The sequence below is a fragment of the Plutella xylostella genome, chromosome 19 (assembly GCF_932276165.1).
Source record: "Plutella xylostella chromosome 19, ilPluXylo3.1, whole genome shotgun sequence".
NCBI lineage: Eukaryota > Metazoa > Arthropoda > Insecta > Lepidoptera > Plutellidae > Plutella > Plutella xylostella.
In genome coordinates, this window is record NC_063999.1 from 8,634,246 (window position 1) to 8,659,730 (window position 25,485).

The following is a 25,485-nucleotide window of genomic DNA, read 5'->3' on the forward strand; positions in this document are numbered from 1 at the left end:
AAACGCGCGGTCGTCTGACAGTCGATCGAAAGAAGCGCGGCAACGCGCAAGTGTGGTGCGGGTTTTGACACTTTATTTTTTTTAAACCATAGTGCAAGTGAGACAGACATTCGGATACCATGAGGCTGACTTTTTGGGTACGTTCAGAATTTATTAAATAATATAATATTTTTGAGTGATTGGTGTCCACTTTCTTTATAGTGAAAGTAGAAGGTATCGAAGATCGCAGGTCTCGATGTCGTTACTGGTGATTGGTTTCGCCCAACTGTGTCAGTGGGATGCCCCGAGTGGTAAAGCTTATTAAAAGTCGTGTGCCGTATACATAAGTGTTATTTATTTAGGTCGTGAATAAAAAATAACGTCACTAAATATTGTTATTGTGTACAGTAAACGCACGAAATAAAAATAACTTAGGAATTATTATTATTATTAAATATGGTAATTTATATTTTAAATAATAATGTTTCTCAGCTAGTTAATAAATATAGAAGAAAAATTTTAGTTAAATCTCTCTCCCTCTCTTTAAAAGTAATTTTGAACAACCCTGTATTTTACCAAAGCAAAAAATCAAACTTTTTTTTCTGTGGAATATGATCATTTTAAATAGGTGACCAGTAGCAAGTAGTTAAATTTAAAATAAGAATTAACAACTTGACAAATTGAATCGGACGAGAACTGTCACCTAATCCGTACTTTTAACGCAACGAGATAGAGTCGTGGTCAGCGTAGCAGCGCTCCGAAACTTAGTTTTTCGTAAGCTGGAGTGGCCCGCAGGCTGCGCCGGCGCAACCGGACGTCCGCGGCTCTCTCGGCGCTCGCCACGAAAACCACTTTCTTTGTGAAAATATTTGCTAAGAAAAGACGTGTCTTATACGCCTTCGGTAAGGGCGTCATTTTGTTCGAGTCATTGATTTAAATTACGTCTGGTAATTTTTTTGCTGCAATGTGAGTGAAATTGTCGAATTTAAATATAATTTACACGTGAAATAATCAATAATCATAATAACTCACCACAATACTTTTGCACCATTAAGATACTTACAACGGAATGTTTTCCGGAAAATATTACATTTAGGATCTGCTTATTACAGTAGAAATGGCTAGAATATATCGTAATTATAATATTTCCAAAAGTTCCATAACATAATTTATGCACAAACTACACCAAACTCCGATGTCAAATTTTCCATACAAAAGAGTTCAACGCGCACGCGTAGCGCTTAAAAACGAAGTTCTAAACTTTATGTCAGTAAATTACTGCCAATCCGTGTCTAAGGGTCACAGAACAGGAGTACCATCGGCTTTTCTTTTGAATTGACTGATTTAATATTTAATAATGCGCTTCACGACATAAATTCATGACAGGTGTACTATTTTTTTACACTAGATTCCCTTACAAATAAATTGTCCCTTCGCCACTGCTCTGGGTCTACTATAATAGTACTATTCTTCTTCCACTATCGGTAAGATGTAAACTAAACTAGTGATTGTCACTATGGTGAAAGGCTTAACTATATTACCGTCAGTCGATGACTAGCCAGGGTGCGCCGCCTCCTCCACTCGCATTGAGGTTATTTATAAATAAATAAATATAATAATAAATATGTGGGGACATCTCACACGGCCATCCGACCCCAAGCTAGGCAAAACCTGTGTTATGGGTGTCGGACAGCTGATATATCTACTCAAATACATAGATAGATACATACTAAATATAAATATCAACACCCGAGTACAAATACGAGTATCTGTCTTTAAACAAATATCTGCCCCAGCCGGGGATCGAACCCGGAACCTTCGGCATAGCAGTCAGGGCCACTAACCACTACGCCATTCGGTCGTCATTCGGTATTTATACGTCACTGGGGAAAAGGATCAGCCGGTCACATTAATGTCAGTCGCTGACAGGGTGCGGCGGTCGTATTTATGGAACGGTTATTTTATAAATCACTCTATGAGGCTCCTTTCGGTCACCCCATAAGTGGATTACAAACTTATTGAAAAGAATGATTTAAAGATCTCTACCTGAGGGTAGCCGGCACTTATCAAAGGAAGGGTGCGAGGGTTTATAATGGTGTCAGAAATCACACTGTGAGGTTGAAGGAAAGGATGATCATATTTAAAAGGATCTCAGGTTCGAATCCTCGTTCATAACATGTTGACTTCCGGTGAAGGGACATCGTGACATGCCTTAGCTTTGAGAATATGAAAGTTGTTAGATGTTTGTTTATAGATTGTGTTATGTATCCTTGCTATGTGTCTGCGGGCCGGCTCTGATATAATAACAATATTTAAAAATGTATGTGAATGTGAGGTCAAAAATCTGCATTGATACAAAAAATCACAAAAAAAACTTTGCATATTCTTATATTCTATAATACGCTAACACTATACAAACACGCACTCACGCCTTGTACTAATGTACTCCCTTGCGGGGTAGGCAGAGGTGCATTGCTGCACCCACTTTTCGCCAGAGTGTTATGTTAGTCCCAATGTAATAGGGGGCGGGCCTATTGCCATTTTACGGGCACATCCAAGACCCGAGAACAAATATCTGTGTTTAAACAAATATCTGCCCCAGCCGGGAATCGAACCCGGGACCATCGGCTCAGTAGTCAGGGTCACTAACCACTACGCCATTCGGTCGTCTACTACGGTAACACTATACACTTAGATATAATTAAATATAATTTTGATTCACTTACTCGTATAAATAAATCACAATACTCTTAACCTGTTAAGAGTTTACTTAACATTGGAAATTTAAAACCATTTGTCAATTAAAACCTCTTGAAAGATTACGCAACCTTCTTAATGTAGGTTCTTTTTAATTACCCACAAAGCCGCATAAATATTCAACTCTCATACCCATTTGTATTATACAACCTGAGTACCTGACTATGAGGTTTGCGTCAACGGCATTTTTCACTATAGTGACTATTAGTCACACATTGGCCATACTGCGTGCTGGAAGAGAGTCCGCAAAGGTGCAATCGTAGCGTGGGACACCCTCAGCCCGTTGGACCGAGGACATACAGGTGGTTGCAAAAGTAGTATTGGTGCCGATATAGTACACATGCAAAAACCAAAAGGGAGTGACTCAGGGGGTCATTTTGAACCACTTTTGTTATGCGAGTTTTGGAGATTCACGAAAAAAAGTATGCTTTTCCATAGGTAAGAGTCACGAGACCAACAAAGATTTTACGGAAAAGCAATATATTTTTTTCGATATTGGCCACTTTTTAACGCTTTAATTTCAAAATGAGAAATACATATACCGGTTTGTACATTCACTTGCCTCTGAAGGCCGAAAATTTTCGAAAGAGGTGATAGGTTACGTTATAATGTTACACTCGGAAAGTCGAATGAATTTTAATTATGCAGATAAATATCTAGCAGGCTAGACAGTGTCATGAGCTAGAAAAAAATATGACAAGAAGTTAGTTCCGGTATTTATGCATATTATGTTATTGTGACTGAAATAAAAATAATTATCGAAACTTCGGTATCTATAATTCGCAAAATGAAGTTCGTTTAGGTACTGTAGTGCTAATAATTGAATCCAACTGTCGTTGACTTTAAGAGAAATAGATAGCTTTACAACATTATCTTGTGATATTCATCACTTTCCATGTGTCTTGAAAGAATAGGGCCTTCATATTTTGTCTGTTATCCTGTTATCTTAACCATTTAGTTACTGTTCTGTCACCGTCTAACCCGCGATAACCCTAGAACCCAAACCTGCACACCAGCTGTCATGATAAATGTCTGTGTCAAGCCCAAGCGCTGAACCGTGAAACGTCTATCCATCTCACTTGCGTAACCGAAGACAGTCACTACACCACCGTGTGGGAACGAGACGATGAATGGAGCCGACTTCAAACTGATCCGCAATCTGATAAGGGATGGGAAAGGCTATTTATATCGCCTCTTACGCAACTTGGGCTTTGTGATCTAATCGAAAACTTTGAAAAATAAACTTTAAATGGAATTTTCGTCACATCTTTGTTCCCTTGTTGTTGTATTCGTTGGTAATTAGTTATTGTCTTGTACTTTTAGTAAAAGGTTTTTAACGGTTACGAGTGATATAACCTTTTAAAATTATCAGTTGATACCGACTTTCCGAACGCATGCCATATCATATTTATTTATACGAATTGTAATAGTTACAATCATAAATATGTTTACACCCGAAGAAAAAAAAAAACTTTTGCGGCTCTATGCCATCTTTGTTCTGTTCGACCTTCCGCGAAAGTAATCTCTATCGGAGTCGCGCGGTTCTACACACAGTACGTACCTACTGCTGCCTCCACACTGCACATAATCGCTCACACATCCCACATGTAGGGTGACCAGCGCGGGCGGGACATCCGGAAGTTATGGTTTCCAGCCCGTCACACACGGGGCTTTTTTGGTATTAATATGCCTCGATTAGCTTTTAGTGAAATATCCGAGTGTAAATGAAATATATATATATATATATAAATTTAATACTGTGTCTTCATAAGACGTATGTATGTATATGTAGAATTCATGATCTATGATGAATTCTATATATATGTCGCAGGCAACTGGTTTAATCTCCTGTTTGATTGAACCACTAGCCCGTTCATTGGATGGCGCTGTTCAGTTGTATGACTAAAGGACAACTCGTCAAGTCGTTGATTGTAACGTTCGTATATATATATATATACATATATACGAACGTTACAATCAATCATATATATATATATATATATATATATATATATGATGAATTCTACATATACATACGTCTTATGAAGACACAGTATTAAATTTATATACTACGCTCAGACTGATATAATATTTATTAAATTATTATATCAGTCTGAGGAAAGTCCCTCACAGCATCTCTGCGATATAGGGTCCCTACGCCGCACATACGTTCAAATACCAACAACTTGTTACAAGTTTTTTACCACCGCTTACCTACCTCCTTACCTGTCAACTTTTACTTTTTTTACGGCTAACAACCAACGCAAATAAGTTAAAATTCACTTTCGTTCACCAAAGAGATCGGTTATGTGATGTGTGTACTTTTTATTGAAGGTCGTCTTAAAAGATTATTATTATGAGAGTTTGGTGTTTTTGTTAATGAATGGAGAAATTATAGGTGCGGCGGCGAGTTTATCAAATAGAAGACGATAATTTGTGTGATTAGTTGATTACCTGTGCGAAGTTGATGATTTGATTTAGTGTGTACGTGATTCGGTGTGCAATAAAATTGATTGGTTCAATTTATTGTTCTTCATGATACCTATACTTAATGGGTGTTTTTCGTGTGTATGTTGACAATTTAGCGTTTTAGATAGCTGATATATTTGGCCTTTCCGAGACGGCTTAGATCCATTTACAGTCTAATTAGTAATCTCGCGGAATTCTGACAGTTATACATTTTTGACATGTCAAAGATCACAAACCTTTTTTGGCTGGGTACTTTTTTCAATACGAGTCTGAACATCAGTTGTATCCGGACAATTTTCTATATTATATTTTTAAAATATTTAGTATGAGGGTCTTTACGTTAGGCGCAAAAGAACCACGAGGACGCTTCTTTCTGGAAGAGAGAAAGTCTGACTCTTGTGCTCCGTCAGATGGGGCTGCTTCCCGGGAAGGGCCAGGTTGTGGCTCCATAACGTTTATAAAAATCAACAAACGATCACAACGTGAAAGGTCAACAATAAGAAACCGGCCAAGTGCCAGTTGGACTCGCGCACTGAGGGTTCTGTACAAGTCTACTTACCTGAGATATTTTTCCTTTTAATTTCATCATTATGTAGATGTACATCTATACGAAATATTAGCTTGATCTTTAACCGTTTCTGAGAAAAAGGGCGGTGACAGACAGACGAACAACAATAAGGGTTCCTTTTATCCTTTTGAGTTACGGAACCCTAAAAAAGAATTGTAACAATCGGATCAATCGTTTCCGAGATATTCGTGGACAAACATACATACCAACAAACATATAAACATACTTATACAATAAAAAAATTCATATATTTGTTTATTAGGCTTAATGGATTGTCATAATAATATGTGAATATGGTGCAGTTCCAATAATCTTACATACCGAACATATTCTTATGTACTTACCGAATTGAGAATATTTTATTTGAAATCGATTAAAAAGGTTTGTTATCCCTGAATTTAGTAGCAAGTGATGCCGTGCTAAAGAATAAAATAAAGTAATTAAAATTAATTCGATACAATGGTCGTGAGTTGTGATTTTACTTAATATTATAAATGCGAAAGTTTGTATGTGTTTATGTATGTATGTGTGTATCTTTGTTACTTCTTCACGTCTAAACGGCTGAACCGATTTTAATGAAATTTGGAATGGAGTTAGCTGACACCCTTGATTAACACATAGGCAACTTTTTATCGCGGAATTCCCACGGGAAAACTAATTAAGGTGAAGCGAAGCTCATGAAAACAGCTAGTATTGCAATATTTGTTACTTTTGTAGTACCTATTTCACTTGAGCAAGTAAATATTTAGATTTATCTTCTTGTATGAAAACTTTAAAAAAAATATTGACCTGAAATGGATCAAATTTTTTCCTTTTTTCGGTGAAGAGCTTTTTTAGTGGTATCCCTAATGAAATGTCAGAATTCCGCGGAATTAAAAATTAGAGTATAAGTATTTTTATATTTCGATTGGAAAGCAGTTGTAAAAACACTACTTTGACAAGACTTCGGTATATTGATTATTAAAATTCCCAATATAGATCTTAGTAAAAAAGATGGAACTACTCAGTAAAACTATATAGATTCCAAAAACTGTGTAATAAACACCTAGAATAACCATCACTTAACCGGAAGCAATATCTTAAAAAACACTTTATTTAAGAAAAACACACATTGAACTAATTTCTAATGCATCATTAAGTATCACTATTACTTACTTCTAAAGAGAGTGCATTAACTTAACCACGACTTAGTTATATAATAGATCATCAGTTATGCCGTAATATGTGTTAACGACCAGTAGGTACTTTTATTTATAATAAGTATAACCATCAGAAGCTATGGAATGTGTGAAATTTTGTCAACTTCCAACAATTTTTCTGTTGAAATCATAGTTCAAATATTTTGAATCTAGATCTTCCTACTGCCACTATGATATTATTTACCAAGGCTGTGTAGGTATTTTTATCTAATATGTATGCCCATTTGCCCATATACACTCACGGGCAATGAAATAGTTCCACTAACAAAATGCCGACACCAAACGCCCCCTTGTTAAATGTACTTGAATGTTGCAGAAGGCATCATTAAGCTAGCCTTTTGCGTTAAAGAGTAATTTGGTGTTTTTCTCAGTGGAACCTTTTCATTGCCCGTGAGTGTATCTACTCGTTAACTTAGCTAGGTAGGCAAAAAAAAATAGGCCAAGACTGATTTATATTTTCACTTATGTAATCTTTTTAGGCATAGGTACATATCAAGAATTTATTATAGGTAGATGCAAAAATATTCAAAATCAAAGGTACTTACGTTTTATGAAAGTGATGAGTGTGACGTATGACTATGACTATCAATACCGCTCACATACCGCTACAACACAAATGCAGATTCACCACGATCCATCATAATATAATAATTTTACAAAGCTTCTCTATACAATTAACAGTTATCAATAATAGCAGTTATAGTAATCGTTAAATAAAATAACGTGTGTAATAGTTAGCCACGGTTTCTCCGGACACATAAGCCGTAGATATTTTATTGTTTGTGTTTTTGATGGAAATAAAATAACAGAGCCGCGAGCACAGGATTCGAAACCTCCGTTTACGTTGCGTATCGTCAAATATCACTGTCAAAATGTAAGGCAAATTTGTTAGTTCCAAAAGTGGCATTTGTTTTTTCCATATGTTTGTGTAGATTCGAAAATAGTATCGAATCCTGTGCTCGCGGCTCAGTATTGTTTACCGAATCGTCTACAGACAATCACATTCGAATACGAAGCCTCCCCGAGTGACATATCAGCTGTATTTTATTTAAGTGTATATCCTTCCCCATGCGAACTTGTTTTGATATCTTTTTGCGGATTCAAATTGTATTGAATTTGGTACTAATTACCTGGTCAATGCGTTTTAACTTCACGATAACTAGCAATTAATCTGACTGACTATTAATCCTTTCACCACAGTGACAAACGCTAGTCTATCTCTAGTGCTTAAACAGTATGTACTAAGAAAAAAAAAATGTATTATTTTTTTTAACTCAAACTCATAACCTTATTACACCTTTCTTTTTCGATCGTAGGGTAAAACATGAACCAGCTTCCCATGTCAGAGATTAACAAACACTGTGCACTATTAGAGGTTTTATTACCTGATATTATATATGCATAATAATTGCCTTTATAACCACGTAATACTTATTGCGTAAGCAAATTACTTACTCGCTGATACTATAGAGAAATGCGAAGTTTAGCGTAAACTTGCAGTAAATAAATTTAATGTAAATTATGGGTTACTAAAAAAAAGAGTTTGCTCCTATAAGACATGGTTTGCTGTGGTGTCCCGTCCACTAAATTAACTTCGTTTTGAAAAGTTAAAAATAACACAACTGCTGTCACGATGTTTAGTTCCCGAGTTGTTCAACCCGGTAGGCCACACACCATTCCCCTGGTTGACCCTAGCCAGGATGAGTAGTAGAATGTCAGGTTTGCGGCGAGACTCGCGGTTTGTTACAAAATCCTCTGCTTACTCATTAATATTGTGAAACATTAAACTTTCCATGCACTTTAGCGTCTTGTATGAGTTCTAAATGGATGTTATGTTTATGATTCATATACCTACGTTTCAACATTACGAGTATAGCCAAGCGGGACAACGTCACACACTTTGTGCACATCCTTCTTCATACAACTGACAGTTCTCTACCGCACGCTTTTCAATAAATGGTCACTATTATTATTACATGATATGTTGATAACGCCACTATAGGGTCCAATTAATATTGATCTGCATTTCGTATGATGACGTCATCACGCATCTCAAAAACTGCCCATGAGGTTGACGCTCTGGTAATGCGTCCGCCGCGAGTGACGTATCACCTGTTCCTTATCTACACCTACGTCATGTGCAGTCAGTGACTGACGCTCATCACACTGACTAATCCATACCACAGTGTCACATTTACGCATTCACACTCCTTACAAATTACCTATCACATTTAGGGCCTGTTCCACAATGTCTGGTTAGTGGCTACCTGTCGGATAAAATACATGCTGTCACTCTCTGTCATTATTTTTTAGACAGTGACAGTATGTATTTTATCCGACAGGTAACCACTAACCAGACATTGTGGAACAGGCCCTTAGCAAAGTTCTGCTTCTCGCACTAATAGAAACAGTTTGATTCTTCGTTTAGTTTCCAGTCTGACTAGGCACCTATATCTAGTGTCGAAGCCCTATTAGGTACTAACCAGTGAAAGTGGGTAGTTACTAGGGAGGCATGTGAAAGGCTCACTCGAATCTTCTATCAACTGGCGGGTTTCAAAGACTTATAATTAAATTTAATAAGTTGTGCTATTAATTTTGTTTAGTACTAAAACTTATTGCGTGGGAAGTATTTTCCTTCTAGTGTTTGGGTCTCGTACGAGTACTTATAACTTTTCACTTAATAAATTAACATTATGGAACACACCATTCATGAAAAGTACAGCAAAAACACTTCTTCATTTATCTAGCTTTATTTTCGGTGACCTATCATAGGGGCTAGCACGGGGCGCATATATAAGACGTGACAAAAGTTTTGCACCGCGCTCACTCACATCGCGCAGCTCAAGAGCCAACGCGACGGGGAACTTATGTCACGTCTTAATTTCTCCCCGTGCTAGCCCTTCAGATGGCGATGCGAGTGACTGCCAATGGTACGACAACCTATCAGTATTATTTGTGTAGAAATGCACACACACAAGTGCGTCCACTTCATCGGCATTTCCGACGCCGTTTCTCCATACATTAATGACAATCCGTTTGGTGCAATATGTTCCATACCGATAGGTCCCCTACAGGGTACACTGGATGTTTGTAAATAAGATACCATCATTGATATGGTAGACTCGCTTGGAGAGATTTCTTTCATACACCCCAACTTTATACAATAGCGTGTTAACTTACAAGGGCTTCTGAATACAGCAAACTGGAATACTTATCGGGTCATTTGCAAATTCATTTTCTAGACCTGATTGCTGAGAGAGCAACCGCTAATCATGCCATATGCAACTGGATAGCTTCATTAGCATAATAACTGCAGTCAAAGCGGAGCAGTCAATCGCCCAATGCTATTCGATTCCCACGCTCCTTGCAAGGCCACTTTCCAGTGAAACCTAGGCATCTAGGCAACTAGATTTCTAAGAGAAGGGATGCAGGGCCGACGGCTGCATAGGATATAGCTTATCTGAGATGATATGTGCAATTAGCAGCCTATCGGGGACTTTCCCCACTTGGTCTGGCGACAGGGCCGAATCGCGAACAAAAAACGTTGGTGAAATTTAGCAATCCACAGCTAACAAGAAGGGGGTTTTAACAATCGCTCGAATGTGGCATACATTAAAATATTATTATGAAACAATTTACGGGTGTCGTTCCACCAGTTATAAAAGAATCTACCCACTCACAGAGCACCTGTCTAAAATTAACCCGAAATTCACTTTCAAACCACTAAAACCAGTAATACTCTACTCGGTCAAGGCCCGAATATTTACATTAAATATACGACATCTTCCAAACCGATTATAGTCGTATGTTTGCTAATTTTGCATTTCACTCATCAGAAGTAGTATAATGTGAATACCTCAACCAATCTAATCAACGTTGTAAAAAGTTGCATACTATGTACATTACATGGTATAATAATATGGTTTTAGGAAAATAGAATGGGATATGGGATTTATTATCAGTGGACAAGCTGATAATACCGAAGTAAAATCACCTTTAAAGTGTTTAAAGAATCGCTCATTAAGATGCGAACTCCATCCGGCTTTCTCGCAAAAATTCGCATTCCTTCATCATTTTTTAAAAGTCAAAGATTTGCATCAGCTTTTTTGAGACGCATGCGATTTCTTTAAAAGAATCTTATGGTTGTTTTACAGGTTTCACGACCTTTGAGGTGAAGGCTACTAGTGAGATGACTTTGAGGTTAAAAAACCTTTGTTCTTTGCGTTTTTCTTTCAAAAAATGTGCGATGTTGAAAGTTGAAAAGTTGTAACAGTGTAATATTGTTCTAAGGGGATAATAATCCGTCCTAAGCACCAATATCTATCATGTACATCAATTGAGGCGAATGGTTGTGTAAATGACTCGGCAATGCGCAACACATGGTCTGTAGTTTATGGCAACAATTGGTCGAGTTTTCTCCCAAAGTGTTAGAAAAGCAAGTGATTTCGTCGATGCAAATTGATGGCCTAAGCTAGAACTTTACCAGACAAAGATTATGTTTAGACACTACCCGCACTATTGTATTTAGACATACCACCGCTTTGAGTGGTTTGACACACTTGTCGTAACTAATAATGCCTATTATTTCACTGTTTATGGATAGGTTTCAATACATTCCCAGGAAATGTAATACTAACAATATAGCCGGGACGTTAGAACTTCCTCAATTTTAGAGTCTATTCATTCTTTTTTTCTGTAGGCTGATGCCGACTACACCCGCTCTTATATGTTTGTCAAATCAGTTATCATTTAAAAATTATCTACCAATAGTCATATCTACAGTCTTTGCCATACTCTATGCAAATCGTGACTGTGTTGTTCGCCTCTTTGAAACTTTCTTTCATCTATGCATCGGTAATGCCTTGAGAACCTACGGTCAAAGGAGAAATTTCAGGTAAATACCTCACCATACGATGATGGAATAGAGTTGAGGAGACATTACATAGTTAGATACACGTAGGTATGTATGTTCATTTGTTATTTGTTTCACTACAAGAATATATAGTCATTAATAACTTTAATAGGTCTTCCTGATAAGTGATGAGGAACCTAAAGATAATTTTGTGCTTTGATCTTTTAGAGACCTCTATATAATAATAACTATTCCAAGTAAACAACAGCATAGGTACTTACTTAATAAATATACTCAATTAATACTTAATAATATATTTTAATGAGTTAATTATCCTTTCATATTGTCGAGTTAGTAGGTCAAGTCAGTAGGCGACGTCACAGTTTTATATCTGAAATACTAGACCGGAACCATTGTCTATTGCTCGTTAGACGACTAAAATATAATAAAATCTTATTTAATCTTTCAAGATCATGTGGGAAGCAACGTGTGAACAGAGATATCAGTTGTTATTTATCATTCACATGTGCCGATTTTGAAGTGGAAGCTTTACGATAGACATCCAATATTACATACTTTATTTATTATGCACTAGGCCAACGAGCGTGGTGGACTAGGCCTAAAACCCTTCCTTCATTGGAAGGAGACCCGAGCTCCAGCACTGGGGACGTGATGGGTCGTGATGATTTACTTATGTATTGTATGGAAAACATTTGAAATTGACGGTGATGTTCTATGTTATTTACGCAGTGTCTGCTTGCATTATGTAGCCATGTCACAAATAAGTACTTAATACGTTGACTTTATTTTCATTTTACAGAATACTCTTATGAGATGAGTTGGAACCATAGACTAATACAGTATTATTAGCCTATGGTTGGAACTTACACTTTATTCCTCAGACCAACTTTTTTCCTATCACTATTGATATCAATCTCCATTTTCCCTATGTTTTAAATTATATAGTTAAATATTAAAGGTAATTAAGATATAGATCCATGTGATCCTTAATGCCAAATTTAATTTTGTATAAATAAAAGCTTAGTACAACCTATTTAATTAATATATTTACAATAATATTATAGAAAACTCAGAACTCTCACTCAACCCATGGACATTAGAGTGTAGAGTGGAAACAAATATATAAACCGAGGCGACATTTGCAAAGGAAAGTCGATTCATATGCACCGTCGCCATATTGTGAGTTTGGCGAGCACACGTATTGAATGCTAACGTGAGATTATACTCGAAATAGCAGGAAGAGTTTATGAAAGTGTCCTTTCGGAACCTACTTGGAAGCAACTTACTGCCTTGTCAACTAGGTTGACTTGATTTATACAGTGTTGCAAAAAGGGTATACTAAGCCGAAACCTACATGTGCAACATGGTTGGATATTATATATATATTTGAAACACTCTCTCTCTCTCTCTCTCTCTTAGCCTTCTGTAGTCCACTGTTGGACATAGGCCTCTCCTAACGATCGCCACCCCAAACGGTCACCCGCCATCTGCATCCAGCGGCTTCCCGCTACCTTCCGCAGATCATCAGACCAACGGGTTTGGGGGCGACCGACACGCCGTTTGCCGACACGGGGTCTCCACTCCAGAACCTTTGTACTCCAGCGGTCGTCGGCTCTGCGGGCTACGTGGCCAGCCCATTGCCACTTCAGCGTGCTAATCCTTTTGGCTATGTCAGTAACTTTAGTTCTCCTGCGGATATTTGAAACACAGAAAATATATTGGATAGTTAAGTTCTAGCTATCAATTAAAACCGTGTGAGTACAAATAAAGAACATTCTATCTAAAACCCCAGAGGCCTCTACACGGATTCGTTATCGACGTCAATAAACTTGTTTAATGCGCATTACACCAAACACAGTGACTTATTAATGTCGAACCGCGATGAAGTGACGTTTATCTACAACGATAAGGAACCCGTGTAGAGGCAGCAGCAATAGCACAGTTAAGTAAAACTAAATATGCCATTTTATTGCGTTACCTCTTAGCGTGGCTATCAAAGTTGATACCTGCAACTGCAATGCAATGCAATATAATAAATATAATTATCTTTAAATAGCCGAGCCAACCATAAAATGGACTCTTATTAAGTAGTAAATAAATAAAATTTTATAAAATTGCTGATTATAATTATAAAAAACTTAAGTAGTTAATACGTAGGGTAAGGAAACCTAAAACATTTTTCTAGTTTTTATCAAGTATGAAAATACCAAGCAGATTTATAAATAAAATTGCAGGGCGTATAATATCGATATACTTTAGATATAATATGCTTTATTAGTACACATACAAGAACAAAACTTACGTAAGTACATAACTTAAATACTTACTATCCCATAGGACCATAAAATTAATAAACTAAAGGACACTGTTGCGTTTGTGATAGGACAATCACATCAATAAAAGAATGAAGTTTTCAGTGCAGACCCTTGTGTTTTTTTGTATTACCTATGTAAGTTTTGTCAAAGAACTGTTAAAAATTTCAAGGTTTTTTATTATTATCTCATGGCATTAGCCCAAATTCTTTGACTTTTCACTTTTGTTTATTATTTGGTCATAGGCTATGCCTATAGGTATTTATATTCATTAATCTTAATCATAGTTATTGTGCGTAAGTGAAAATGCAAGAAGCAATATACTTAAATAGTAATTAGCAACAATGTACTCATTAGTTTGAAGGCCTATCTTATTTAATTTTATTTATTTTATGGAAAACTTACAGCTAAAATTTTACAGTTATACACTAAAAATAAAAAGTTGAAAGCCAATTAAAAGTTTTCACTAATTGATGACAAAGTATAAAACAATTGATTCCTATGTATGCAGACATACCTAACTGGAAACACGTGGTTATTCCATAAGGACTGAAAACGGGCCAGGTGGTCTCTCTAGCATAAGAAAATCGAAGTTACAGCGCAATGACCCCTCTTATCTACCTCGTTCGTAGATAAACAATATACGATCAAGATTGAGGAATCCTGAAAAATAACGCCTCGACAATTAATAAGAACCCACTCTTACCACTTAGTTATTATTTTGAATTAGTTCTCTTAGATTGATGACTTTGTAGTAAGTATTATATTTATTTGTACAATGGTTGTCAGTATGTTGTATCTGATCTATTTAAGTACTTACTTAATTGCTTTGGTGTCAGAAATAGTACCTTTTTCTTTTTAAACGTTTATAAAAGTTGACTATCGTTAAATGAACGGATGTTAACTTTCCGTCTTCGACTAACTGTTCCTAGTGAATCTGCGTCTATTGTTAAACTATTATCGATCGATCAATACTTTTTACTGACTTTCATTGCTTTAATTTATTTACGCTGGCTTTACTTTTCACTCTCATTTCATTGTTTCACAAAACCTTAACTAGCTAGAGTGAAGAATTAACATTTAAAGTAGGTAGTAACTAGTCTAGTAAAAATAATATTGAGGCTGATATTATGATTTTATAGACGATGAAATGTATGCATGCATGAAGATTTCATAAGTAGGTACTATTGTTTTCTTACAACATAGCGTGCGACACCCTCCAGCCCACTGGACTTACGATCTTACACCGGTGGCCGGTAGTGGCTGCATGAGCAAAATTCTCCTAAAATATGCTTTTGTGCAGCAATGGACGATTGATGACTGATAATAATGATGATAGAATCTTTTCAAAACGGCGACATAGGGTTTCGTTTTTCCCGACATTTTTCTGTTCCCGGGAAACGGGATTTTTTTTCAAGATTTCCCGGGAATTCCCGGGAAACGGGAATTTATTTTAAATGCTTGGTTTTCTATTTTCGGGTATTAAAAGTGTCTATTAAAACACTTACTATTCAATTATACTTTTATCACTCGTATCTAGGTAGAAAAAAGCAACCGTCAGATAAATTAACAACCAAAATTATAATGATTTGTTTTACATGCCAAATCATTTGTTTTTCTTAATTGTAAATTAAACAATAACAAAGGTATTATTAACTAACAGTTTAAAAATAATATTATTATGACATGTAATTAAAATAGAAAATTAATTACACTTGAGGTAATAATGTTTTAGAAAAATTAATTCATTCAACGATTTATTGCTCAACCTACTTCTTATTTTAGTTTTTTCTATGTTGTATATATATTATTTTAATATATGACAGGCGTCACACTAGCGTTAGCTTTTACATACTCTTTGGTCACATATGTAAAAGCCGATCAATTGTTTGATTTTAGGTAGGCGGTATCGGTAAGACCAACAGATATAAATAAAGATGAAAATATTGAATCAGGAAGAGGTGAAACAATGTGATGTAGATGAGTAATTTATCTTTGCAATGCAGCTGCGCGAAAACAATAATACGTATGATTTTCCAATAATTTACAACAAAACCGAGTTTCTGATCGTAGACGACAAGCCTGCCGATCTATTTTTTTGGTTTAAGGTAGGAGAAACAGATAAATAAAGATGAAAATATAGCATAGAATCGTTTAAAAATCAAACCCGGGAATTCCCGGGAATGCTATTTTTATTCCCGGTTTCGGGAAGGACCAATTTCGGACCAAATCCGTTCCCGGGAATTCGCTGCTCGCGACCTGTTCCGTGAGTACAAATTTTAATGTACTTACATCGAAAAGCGGGATGGCTTGTTTGCGCGTCACCTCTGACTACCCCTTTTGATTACAGTCGTGAGCATTTGTATGAAGTATGTAATCTTTACGATAATATGCGTGCACGCACTCAAAATAAACACGTGAGATGCCATTACCAATATTACCTCTACAATGCCTTTACAAGTGGCATCATCTCACAGCGTGGCATTACCGTGAACTTAGCCTCCCGCTCTCGTGTGGGAAATTGTCTATGGAACCAATCGATTGTCTGTGAATGCGGTAGGACTGGCTGGAATGTGTCGGAACTTTTCTTTTTCTTAATTTGAATGTTTTTTTGTGAGACACGTGTTTGTTTTGTTTGAGGGAAGCAAGTATGATTTATACATACATCCATCCTGACGTCCCTCAGCAGGGACAAAGGGCTTTGAGAAGATTTCTCCATCTGACTCGATCTTGGGCAGCGGCTGCGAGATCTTCCCACTCAATCCCCACAAGTATGATTTATACTGTATGTTTAATAGTTAATTTAAAATCAAATTATATTTACATATATTATATAAATAGAATATTTATTTTTTTTGTATTTTTTAAATAAGTAGGTATACACATTACATAGAAACTTACGTACAAAATGAAAAAAAAATACTGTAACGTAAAAAAAACAATCCTACTTATATGATTTTGGAGATTTTAGGTGTTTGTTTTTTAGTTTAACATACATTTTAAAAATGAAATACCTACCAATTTATTATAGATTTTTAACGGATTTGTGCTTCAATAAATATAACAGATCGATTAAATACGATCTTAAACAATTAGTTAGGATCCACTTCCGTTTTCACGACTTTATAGTTGGACTGTAAATAGGTACTTTAATAACCTGTCACTTCTGGTGTAAGTTCTGTCACCATGACAGTAAAGATTTTATCTTTTTTCCGTATGGTAGGATGAGTTACTTAACTGGCATGACCAAAAGATGATTGTGAGACGGAAGGTGTTATTAAACTATTATGAGCGCATGCAACAGTACAATGACACTTTCGTGAAGCATGGAGAATAGACCGAATGGTGCAGTGGTTACACGATGCCTATTGTAGGTATATGTATGGTCCCAGGTTTGATTCGGACGATACGGTCGGTTAGGTACTTGTATGCACTTATTGTAATACTTATAAATGTTTTGTTATTGAATGTAGGTTTATATTAAATACTCATATGAATCAAGATACATACGACAATGAATAGTGAATACGTAATTCTATAGCAAAACAAGAACTTTACGTAACTAACACCCCGAACAGCGAACACCCCACATTGGCCTTTAACCCAGACGACGACGCCTAACCCAAAGATAGTCTGCTACTTACTAAAGAGAACGGTTAAGATAAACATTATGACATAACAAACATGTAACATTCCATGTTTATCAACAAATAAACTGCCTCCAATTACCCATAAAGGCGCACATCAACGGTCCAAATTCAAAAATGACCGCCATTACACAATCCACAGATCAGAATCAAACATACTGGCCATCTACGGGTCACTGCATTACTCTACATTACATCACAGATTAATCTCTGGCATGAACAGAACAAAACAGTCGTTATTACTAACGCTTTAGATACTATTACGGATCGTTTGAGACTATTTTGTTTTGTGTTCTTTTTTCGGAATGTGTTTTTTTTCACAAAACGGTCGGTAAGATGGCCTACATCGGTAATGACGCCGTGTGTCGTCTGCCACAGTCATTTCTCATTTGTAGGTAGGTAGTTTAGCGAATAATAGTGCTATTCTAGATTTTACACGCTCATTCATATAGCTATGTCTTGCGTAGTTTCATGATGCTGTGCAAGTTTTTATTACCTACTGTAGCTTACAATACCTATAGGTAGTTATGATGATAGTGAACAGCGTCAAAAAAGGATTGTAGGTAGCAGGTATAGGTACGTATAGCGTATACCCTACACACTTTCTAGAATGCATGTCCATTTTGTTAGCAGTTATATTGCAATCAACATCTCCCCTACGTAACATCGCAAGGAGTATTGAGCAACATCTTTAGCATGTTATTTGTCGTCTGTTTTACATATCATAATAATATGAATATGACAAAATAAAAGTTTGATGACCTACATACAGTCATACCTATTACTTATCTGAATGAACGGCAAAAAAGATTTTTCGAAGATTTTTACCAACATATTCTATGTAGGAAAAAATGTTTCTTTGCTGTTGTTATGATAATAATTTCAAAAGTAGCTTTAATTAGTACTTAAGCGCTAACTTAAGTTTTGTAGTGTAGTGTTTATTTGAGGTACCAATCTAGAATATGCTCGTTGCTCAGCCATTCGCTGTGGGCGGACCCGTTTTAGAAGCGATCGGAAAAACATCTTTCTTCACTTATAAATAGCAGTAGAACCAGTCACTTTCAAATAGGTAAAAGTTTCAAGTAGCAGGGTTTAGTTGTAACATGACCCTGTAGTACCAGAGATGAATTAATGAGGTACTTAAGTATTTGTATTAGGGTTCAATTTGAATAATTAACCACATGTTATTGGAGATCACTTGTTTATTTACGGGTTTACCGGCGAAAGGCATTCGATTTCATAGCCACATTAAATTAACAAACAAAACTTTGTTTTTATTCTTAATCTTAGTTGACAGCAGGAAGGCAAGGAGGTCGCATACAAAGAAATACCTCATTCATAGACAACACGAACCCATTTGAACCCATTCTATGACCGAAAGAATGAATCGCATGCACCGTTAATATGAAAATGTTGGGCACGCAAGCGATGCGCAACAAAACGTTGTAATTTGCAACGTGTTGCTGATGTTGGCAACAATGCGCCGTGGGAAAAGGCGGGAAAAAGTGCACTAATGGCGGGATCCGAACAGGTTGTTAAGTTTAATAGCTGGGCCTGTTTACACGCCTGTTTGAATTGAAGAGGTGCTGCCTTAAATTGTATCTTTTATAAGGGAATCAGAGTACCTACTAAATGTTAAAACCTTTACACGACTGTAATCCACGAAGGGGCAGTGTGAGAGAGGTGACTCTCAAGGAAGCGAGTCATCTACTCCACGGAGAAGCGGTCGCATAGGTTTATTAATAGGTATCCAGACTACCTTACCTAGTAGGTACATCATCATCATTATAATCACAACCATCACGTCTCCACTGCTGTGGCACGTGTTTACTTCCAATCAAGGAAGAGTCTTTGGGCCTTCTTAGTCAATACCTACCTTACTTACTTACTCCGCTGGCGCAGCGACCCAAAGTGAATCTTGGCCTCCGATACCATCCAATACCTACCTACCGCTGAATAATTTTCTGAAAGAAACATATCCGCCATAACTATTTTAAATAAAATAATTGACGTCCATTTAACACCACAAATGAGTCAGGAAAACTTTTGGTCAGGTTTTTTTTGCATAATATCCGGCCATCTTCAACTTTGACCGAGTTGCCTAACTGTAGTGCAAAGCCACGTTAGTTTGGTCTGTTTAGTGCTGGTAATTGTAGACTGTACGCGGGTCAAGAAATATCGGTTTATTTTTAAGTGAAATGTATGCATTTCCATAATATGCCTCTGTGAGGTAATGCTGTCCATTGTCGGTTTAGTTTATAGCTATCTCACGCTTCAGATAAAAGGTTTGTTAGATATGAAAATACTTATATGTACCTAACTACCTATACAATTTCGAAATCACTTCGAGATCTAGTGAAAGAATACTCAGGAAGTACCTACATTCGATATTGGAGGTAGATAGGCACTCGGTCTAGATCTAGACTCTAGAGGCAGAGGTGCTAAATTGAGGTAGGTACCTTCCTATGCTCTCTCTATCTCTATCTCTACATTTTCGAGGTATTCATGTAGGTACTTTTATGGTTCATTAGGTACCCACCTAGAATATGAAAAATATTGTAAAGTAGGTACCTACTTTTCGGCACCGTCCCTACATTTCTAAAATACCGCCGACCGTATCATATATATTTTTTTCTTTTGGTAAAATTGTTTTTTTTAATATTGCCAAAGTAAAAAAATATACCGATAAAAACTGAATGTTGGTTTTCCCAGCCCTATACTACAATATTGCCAGTGTGACATTGGCATATAAAATAAATCTACTTAGATAGACTCGTAAATGGACCCACAAATCAAATCGTCATGATGAACCCAAATCGAGATAAAGACACGTTTATCCTACGACCAGATACCTAATACCTTTTGACTTAAAGTTATGCGTGAATTTATACACTTGTTTGTGCAATAAAGTATTAAATAAATAAATTATTATACTTAATAGAATGGTAACTTTAACTTTAATTTTGTTTGTTTCAGGTCACAGCCTTGGCTGTACTCAGCGTGACATGGGCCAAAAATACAACATCAAACGCAAAACCGAAAAGACAACTTGACAACATTCGATCACCTCAAAATTTACAGTACTCCTTAGTCCTTCCTCACTCAAGAGTTACCAGTTTTAGGTCACTTAACAACAATAATAGAAGAATATCCCATGGACCTCAAGGCAGATCCGCTAAATTGCCACCTTATGCCGTTCAGATGGAGCCAGTAGTTCAGTATTCTCAAAAAGACCCTCTTTATGATCCTACCCTTGAAAATGTCGATGATGATTTGAACAGAAATGAACTGTACGCTCAACCGAAAATTATCAGTGGTGGAGATCAATCTGGTGAGGGTTTGTATGGGCCGCCATATGGCTCTTTGCCTACAGCTCCGTTGTATAGCCATGAGCCACAGCAGCACTACTACGAAGCTCCAGAACCTATTATTGAGATTATCATCAAAGAATCGAACGAAACATTACCAGCGCCACCGCCAACGCCTATTGTTAAAAAGAAAAAAGAACCTGTGCAAGTGTTCTATGTAAAATACAGTAAAGATCCTCATGCTCATGATAAAGTAGTATATGATAAACCAGTACCGGCAATCACGCCGCCGTCTAATATTGAAGATGAACACGAACATCATGAAGAGTACGTTACTGTTACTCCTGAACCTTACTACATTCAGCCACAGACTACTACCTTGAGAGCGATTATAAAGCCTGACTCTGAAGTCTATCACAGCGAGAGCAGTGTAAAAGTAACTTTTGGTAATGAGGGTCATGGTAATCATGGCCATTACAGTGACAGACGTGAGAGCAATGGAAATAACGAAGACCATGAAGAAACCGCACCAAGGCCTGCAATCGCATACCCTCAACAACAAATTCATCAATCGCAAGAACGAACTGCTCAACCGAATAACCACTTTCACGAAACTGTCCAAAGACCTCCATCAAATCCAGGGCCACAAGTATATAGGCCTGTGCAACCAACTCAACATGCCCAAAGCAGAATTCAGTTCCAACCACCATATTTGGCCAATGAGCAGCAGTTACCAAGACAAGGACCATCAATTGCACCGTTTAGAGGTCAAGTTGCTCGCCAAAATCCGTTCCCGACACAGTTAGGACCTCTTTCTAATTTCCCAGGGCCGGTTGCTAATTTTGGAAACAGTATCCCAACTGTGGCTGGACCTGCCCCTACCTTTGGGCCTCCTCAATCGAGACCCAACAACGGCGCTCCATCATTCCATCCCCGACCGCATAGCCAACCCCCCTTCGCACCAAGACCACCTAATTTCAATGGACCTCCTAGACCAACCTTCCATTCTGGACCACAAAGACCATTCCATCAACCACCCCAACAGCCATTCTTTGACGAGGCCAAATATTTACAAGAAAACTATCACACCATTACTACCGAAGATGTTGAATCTCCCAAAGATCAGCAATTAAACATACCAACGACCGGCTTTAATTTCCTGCCTAAACCAACGCCCACAGCACCCCAATTCCAAGACAAACTCAGACCCCAACCTGCCATACCTACTACCCAATTGCTACCACAACAACGACCTCCTCAGCAGTTTGTCGATACTACTCAAAACAGACCCTCATTCGCTATTTCTCCAGGCCGTCCTTCTTTCTTCAACCTAAAACCAGCCCCACCCCATATTGAAGAAAATCGAATCCCATTCCAGCATGGACCTCCACAGCAACAATTTAGTTTCCACCAAGGACTACAGTCACTGTCTAGACCACAGTTACCTTTACAAAACACTCCGAATAGATTCTTAGGCCCATTAGCTGCTTCACCTTCACCACAGATTATACCACAGACTCAATTCTTACCCCAACCATCTTCCCCTCCTCAGTTCAATTTCCGGCCACAGCCATCTCCTGCCCCCGAACGTAATCAATTCCAACAGACTGGACCTCAATTCCAGAAGTTTAACAATCCTTCAGAAAGACCTATTGGCCAAAATAACTTCCACGATCAAGCTAATCTACAGCATCAACAAAACGTTGGTCAGTTCGTGCCTAATGGAGGAGAATTAGTAGCAGCCATACCTAAATATGAGCAACATATTACCATAAGTGGTCCTTCCAGTCAGGCGGACTACAGTGGTCTCAGTCAGCAGAGCCAATCTAGCTCATCGATAAATCAGGCTGAGCAACAATACCGTCAACAGCAAGAGCAAATAAGACAGCAGGAACAGCAAAAGAATGAACTGCAAAGGCAACATGAACAAAAAAGGCATCAGGAACAACAGAGACACCAGGATCAACAGAGACAACACGAGCAACAGAGACAACAAGACCAACAGAGACAACAACATCAGCAAGAACAGAGACAACAGGAACAACAAAGATACCAGGAGCAAAACAGGCAGCAGGAACAACAACAGCATCAGGAGCAACAGCGTCAGCAATATAACTTTGACATCGAACAAGAACAAGTAAGGCAACAACTTGCTCAAAATGTGCAGAAGCAACAGGAAGAGATACAAAGATTGCAATCTCAATTGCTGCAAGCTCAACAACAACAACAGCAGCAACAGCTACAGCAACAACAAGATGCTAATCAATTCGAGCTCAACTATAGACAGCTTCAAAATAATTACAACCAGCAACAAGTACAGAGTACATCTCCTAAACCTCAATACAATCAGGAGAGGTCAAGACCAGTGAGCTACCAACCCACGTACCCTACAAGTACTGCGTCTCCACCGTACTACCAATCTACATCTCGTACAGTTGAGATCAAGCCTACGACACAAAAATATGTATCGTCTACCATAAACTCAATAAATCCAACACCTGAATCAAAGAAAGAAGCTAAAAAGCAGAAAAAGCCAGCTTTCGAATTGCCAGATGAAGTCCCAGATGACCTTAGACAGCAGCTCCTATCATCCGGAATTTTAGATAACGCTGATATTAGTATCTTGGATTATGACAAAGTTGGTGAAACTCCATTAGAATCCTTACCACCAGACCAGCTAGCTAATTTCTTCAGTGCTGGTGGTGGCCAACAGATTGCTGCTAGTGAATCAAGGCCCATTGTTGTGTCACCTAATGGAGAAAGAATTCAGTCTAGGATTGATGATGAAAGTGAAGATGATGACCAAGAAATTGCTGCATCTGAAAATATTGCTCAGTATGAAGTTCCGCCACCAAAAAAATACAAACAGTCTGTTGAAATGAAGGTGGTTCATTTTGATCCTCAAACTAAGGAAGGACAGAAACTTGCCAAGGATTACGTGAAGGAAGATGCAACAAGACTTGAACCGGTTGCTCTCAATGATAAGAAGTACAACCGCTATTTGCCTTTGAAAGTGAGTGGCAATCAATTCCCTCTGCCTGATATTCTAAAAGGCAGAAAGGTAACATCGGTGGTTGTATTAGCCCCAGTAGAAACTGAACTTTTAAATGGTGATCACCAAAGAACAGAAAGAGCTGCTACCACTAACTTAAAGGGCATTAAATTTATTGCTGGAGATAGTCTCCAAGACTTGCTGAAGAAACCAACGAGAGAGAATTATGAAAAATGGCTGAGAACTGAAAAAAGCACTGCTGCTGATTTACAGTCTGTCGTTCTTCTAGTTACTGGGTAAGATACTTTTGTCAACAACTATTAACAGATGAATAAAAGTCAATTTTTTCCATTTTTCATTTGTCTATGACGTCCACACTTTAGTTCATCACGCAGGCCTAGTGCTATATTTAACTATTCGCCAAGTTCCTAACTAGTTAATTACTTAATGGTACATAATATATTTTGAAGCATCTCTGTTTATTGATCATTAGGTTCAACGATTGAAATCCTAATTCTCTACAGTGGTAGTAATGTTAGTTACATAGGTACTTTGATATAGCGTCCACCTCTCGGTTATAGCAACTAGAAGGCTCACTTATGTGTAATCTAGATTTGAATAATAAAAATTAGGATTTGGGTTTCTTTTTTATCAATCTAATATCTAATTCATTCTCGTTTCAGATCCAATGATGAAGAAGATCAATCGGCAAACAAAGAAATCTACATGTACGACATTGCGTCAGGCAGCGTGAACAAACTAGATGGAGAGCTATCAAACGCGTTCGTAGAAGCAGCAGAAAACAATGCTTTGAGTAAAGATTTCGAAAAAATCGCCATAGAGGGGGAAGGAACTCCTGAGAGCTTCGACAAAAGTGAAGACGAAATAGTTGGAGAAGGTTCGGAGAATGTGCCATTACTAATAGATATATCTGGTCTGAGTTTAGATCAGGAAAACAACCATCAAGTATCGATATCATCAGGATACAGTAAAACGAAACTGGGCAGATCATTACGGAAACACTGACATGAATGTGAGACGTCCGCAAGGCGTTATTATAATTTAACCTTGTAAATAGCCTAGGTTTAGTGAATTTCTAAATTAAAACTGCGTGATGAGTATTTTAGTTGAGCTATTACGAAAGTGATATCTGGTTGTACAATATAATGTACGTTATTTTTATAAATATCAGTCTTTTATTTCTATACCTTATCTTTTTATATTGTACCATATGTAAAACTTCATAGTCGAATTGGTAGGTATCAGAACTTTTAAAATAGATTTTGCTAAAACTGCACCCTATCAGGCCTGTGTCACTCCGCGCGTGGGCGGCGCAGGCGCCTGCCTGGCGCCTGCCCCATCGAGGGGGCGAATCTAGTCG

The 25,485-nt window shown here is 37.4% G+C and overlaps 1 protein-coding gene across 1 annotated transcript; it reads left to right on the forward strand.

The window, feature by feature from the left end:
• Positions 1–25,290, forward strand: LOC105390968 (histone-lysine N-methyltransferase 2C). Its single transcript, XM_048627556.1, has 3 exons — positions 1–137; positions 20,781–24,400; positions 24,788–25,290. The coding sequence occupies exons 1-3, from the start codon at positions 120–122 to the stop codon at positions 25,128–25,130; spliced, it is 3,981 nt and encodes a 1,326-aa protein (XP_048483513.1). The 5' UTR covers positions 1–119; the 3' UTR covers positions 25,131–25,290.
• The last annotated feature ends 195 nt before the right edge of the window (positions 25,291–25,485 follow it).

Excerpts from the sequence above, each read along its gene's own strand:
- LOC105390968 (XM_048627556.1), top strand. Across the intron at positions 24,401-24,787 it reads GTCGTTCTTCTAGTTACTGG|ATCCAATGATGAAGAAGATC; the intron begins GTAAGATACTTT and ends TTCTCGTTTCAG.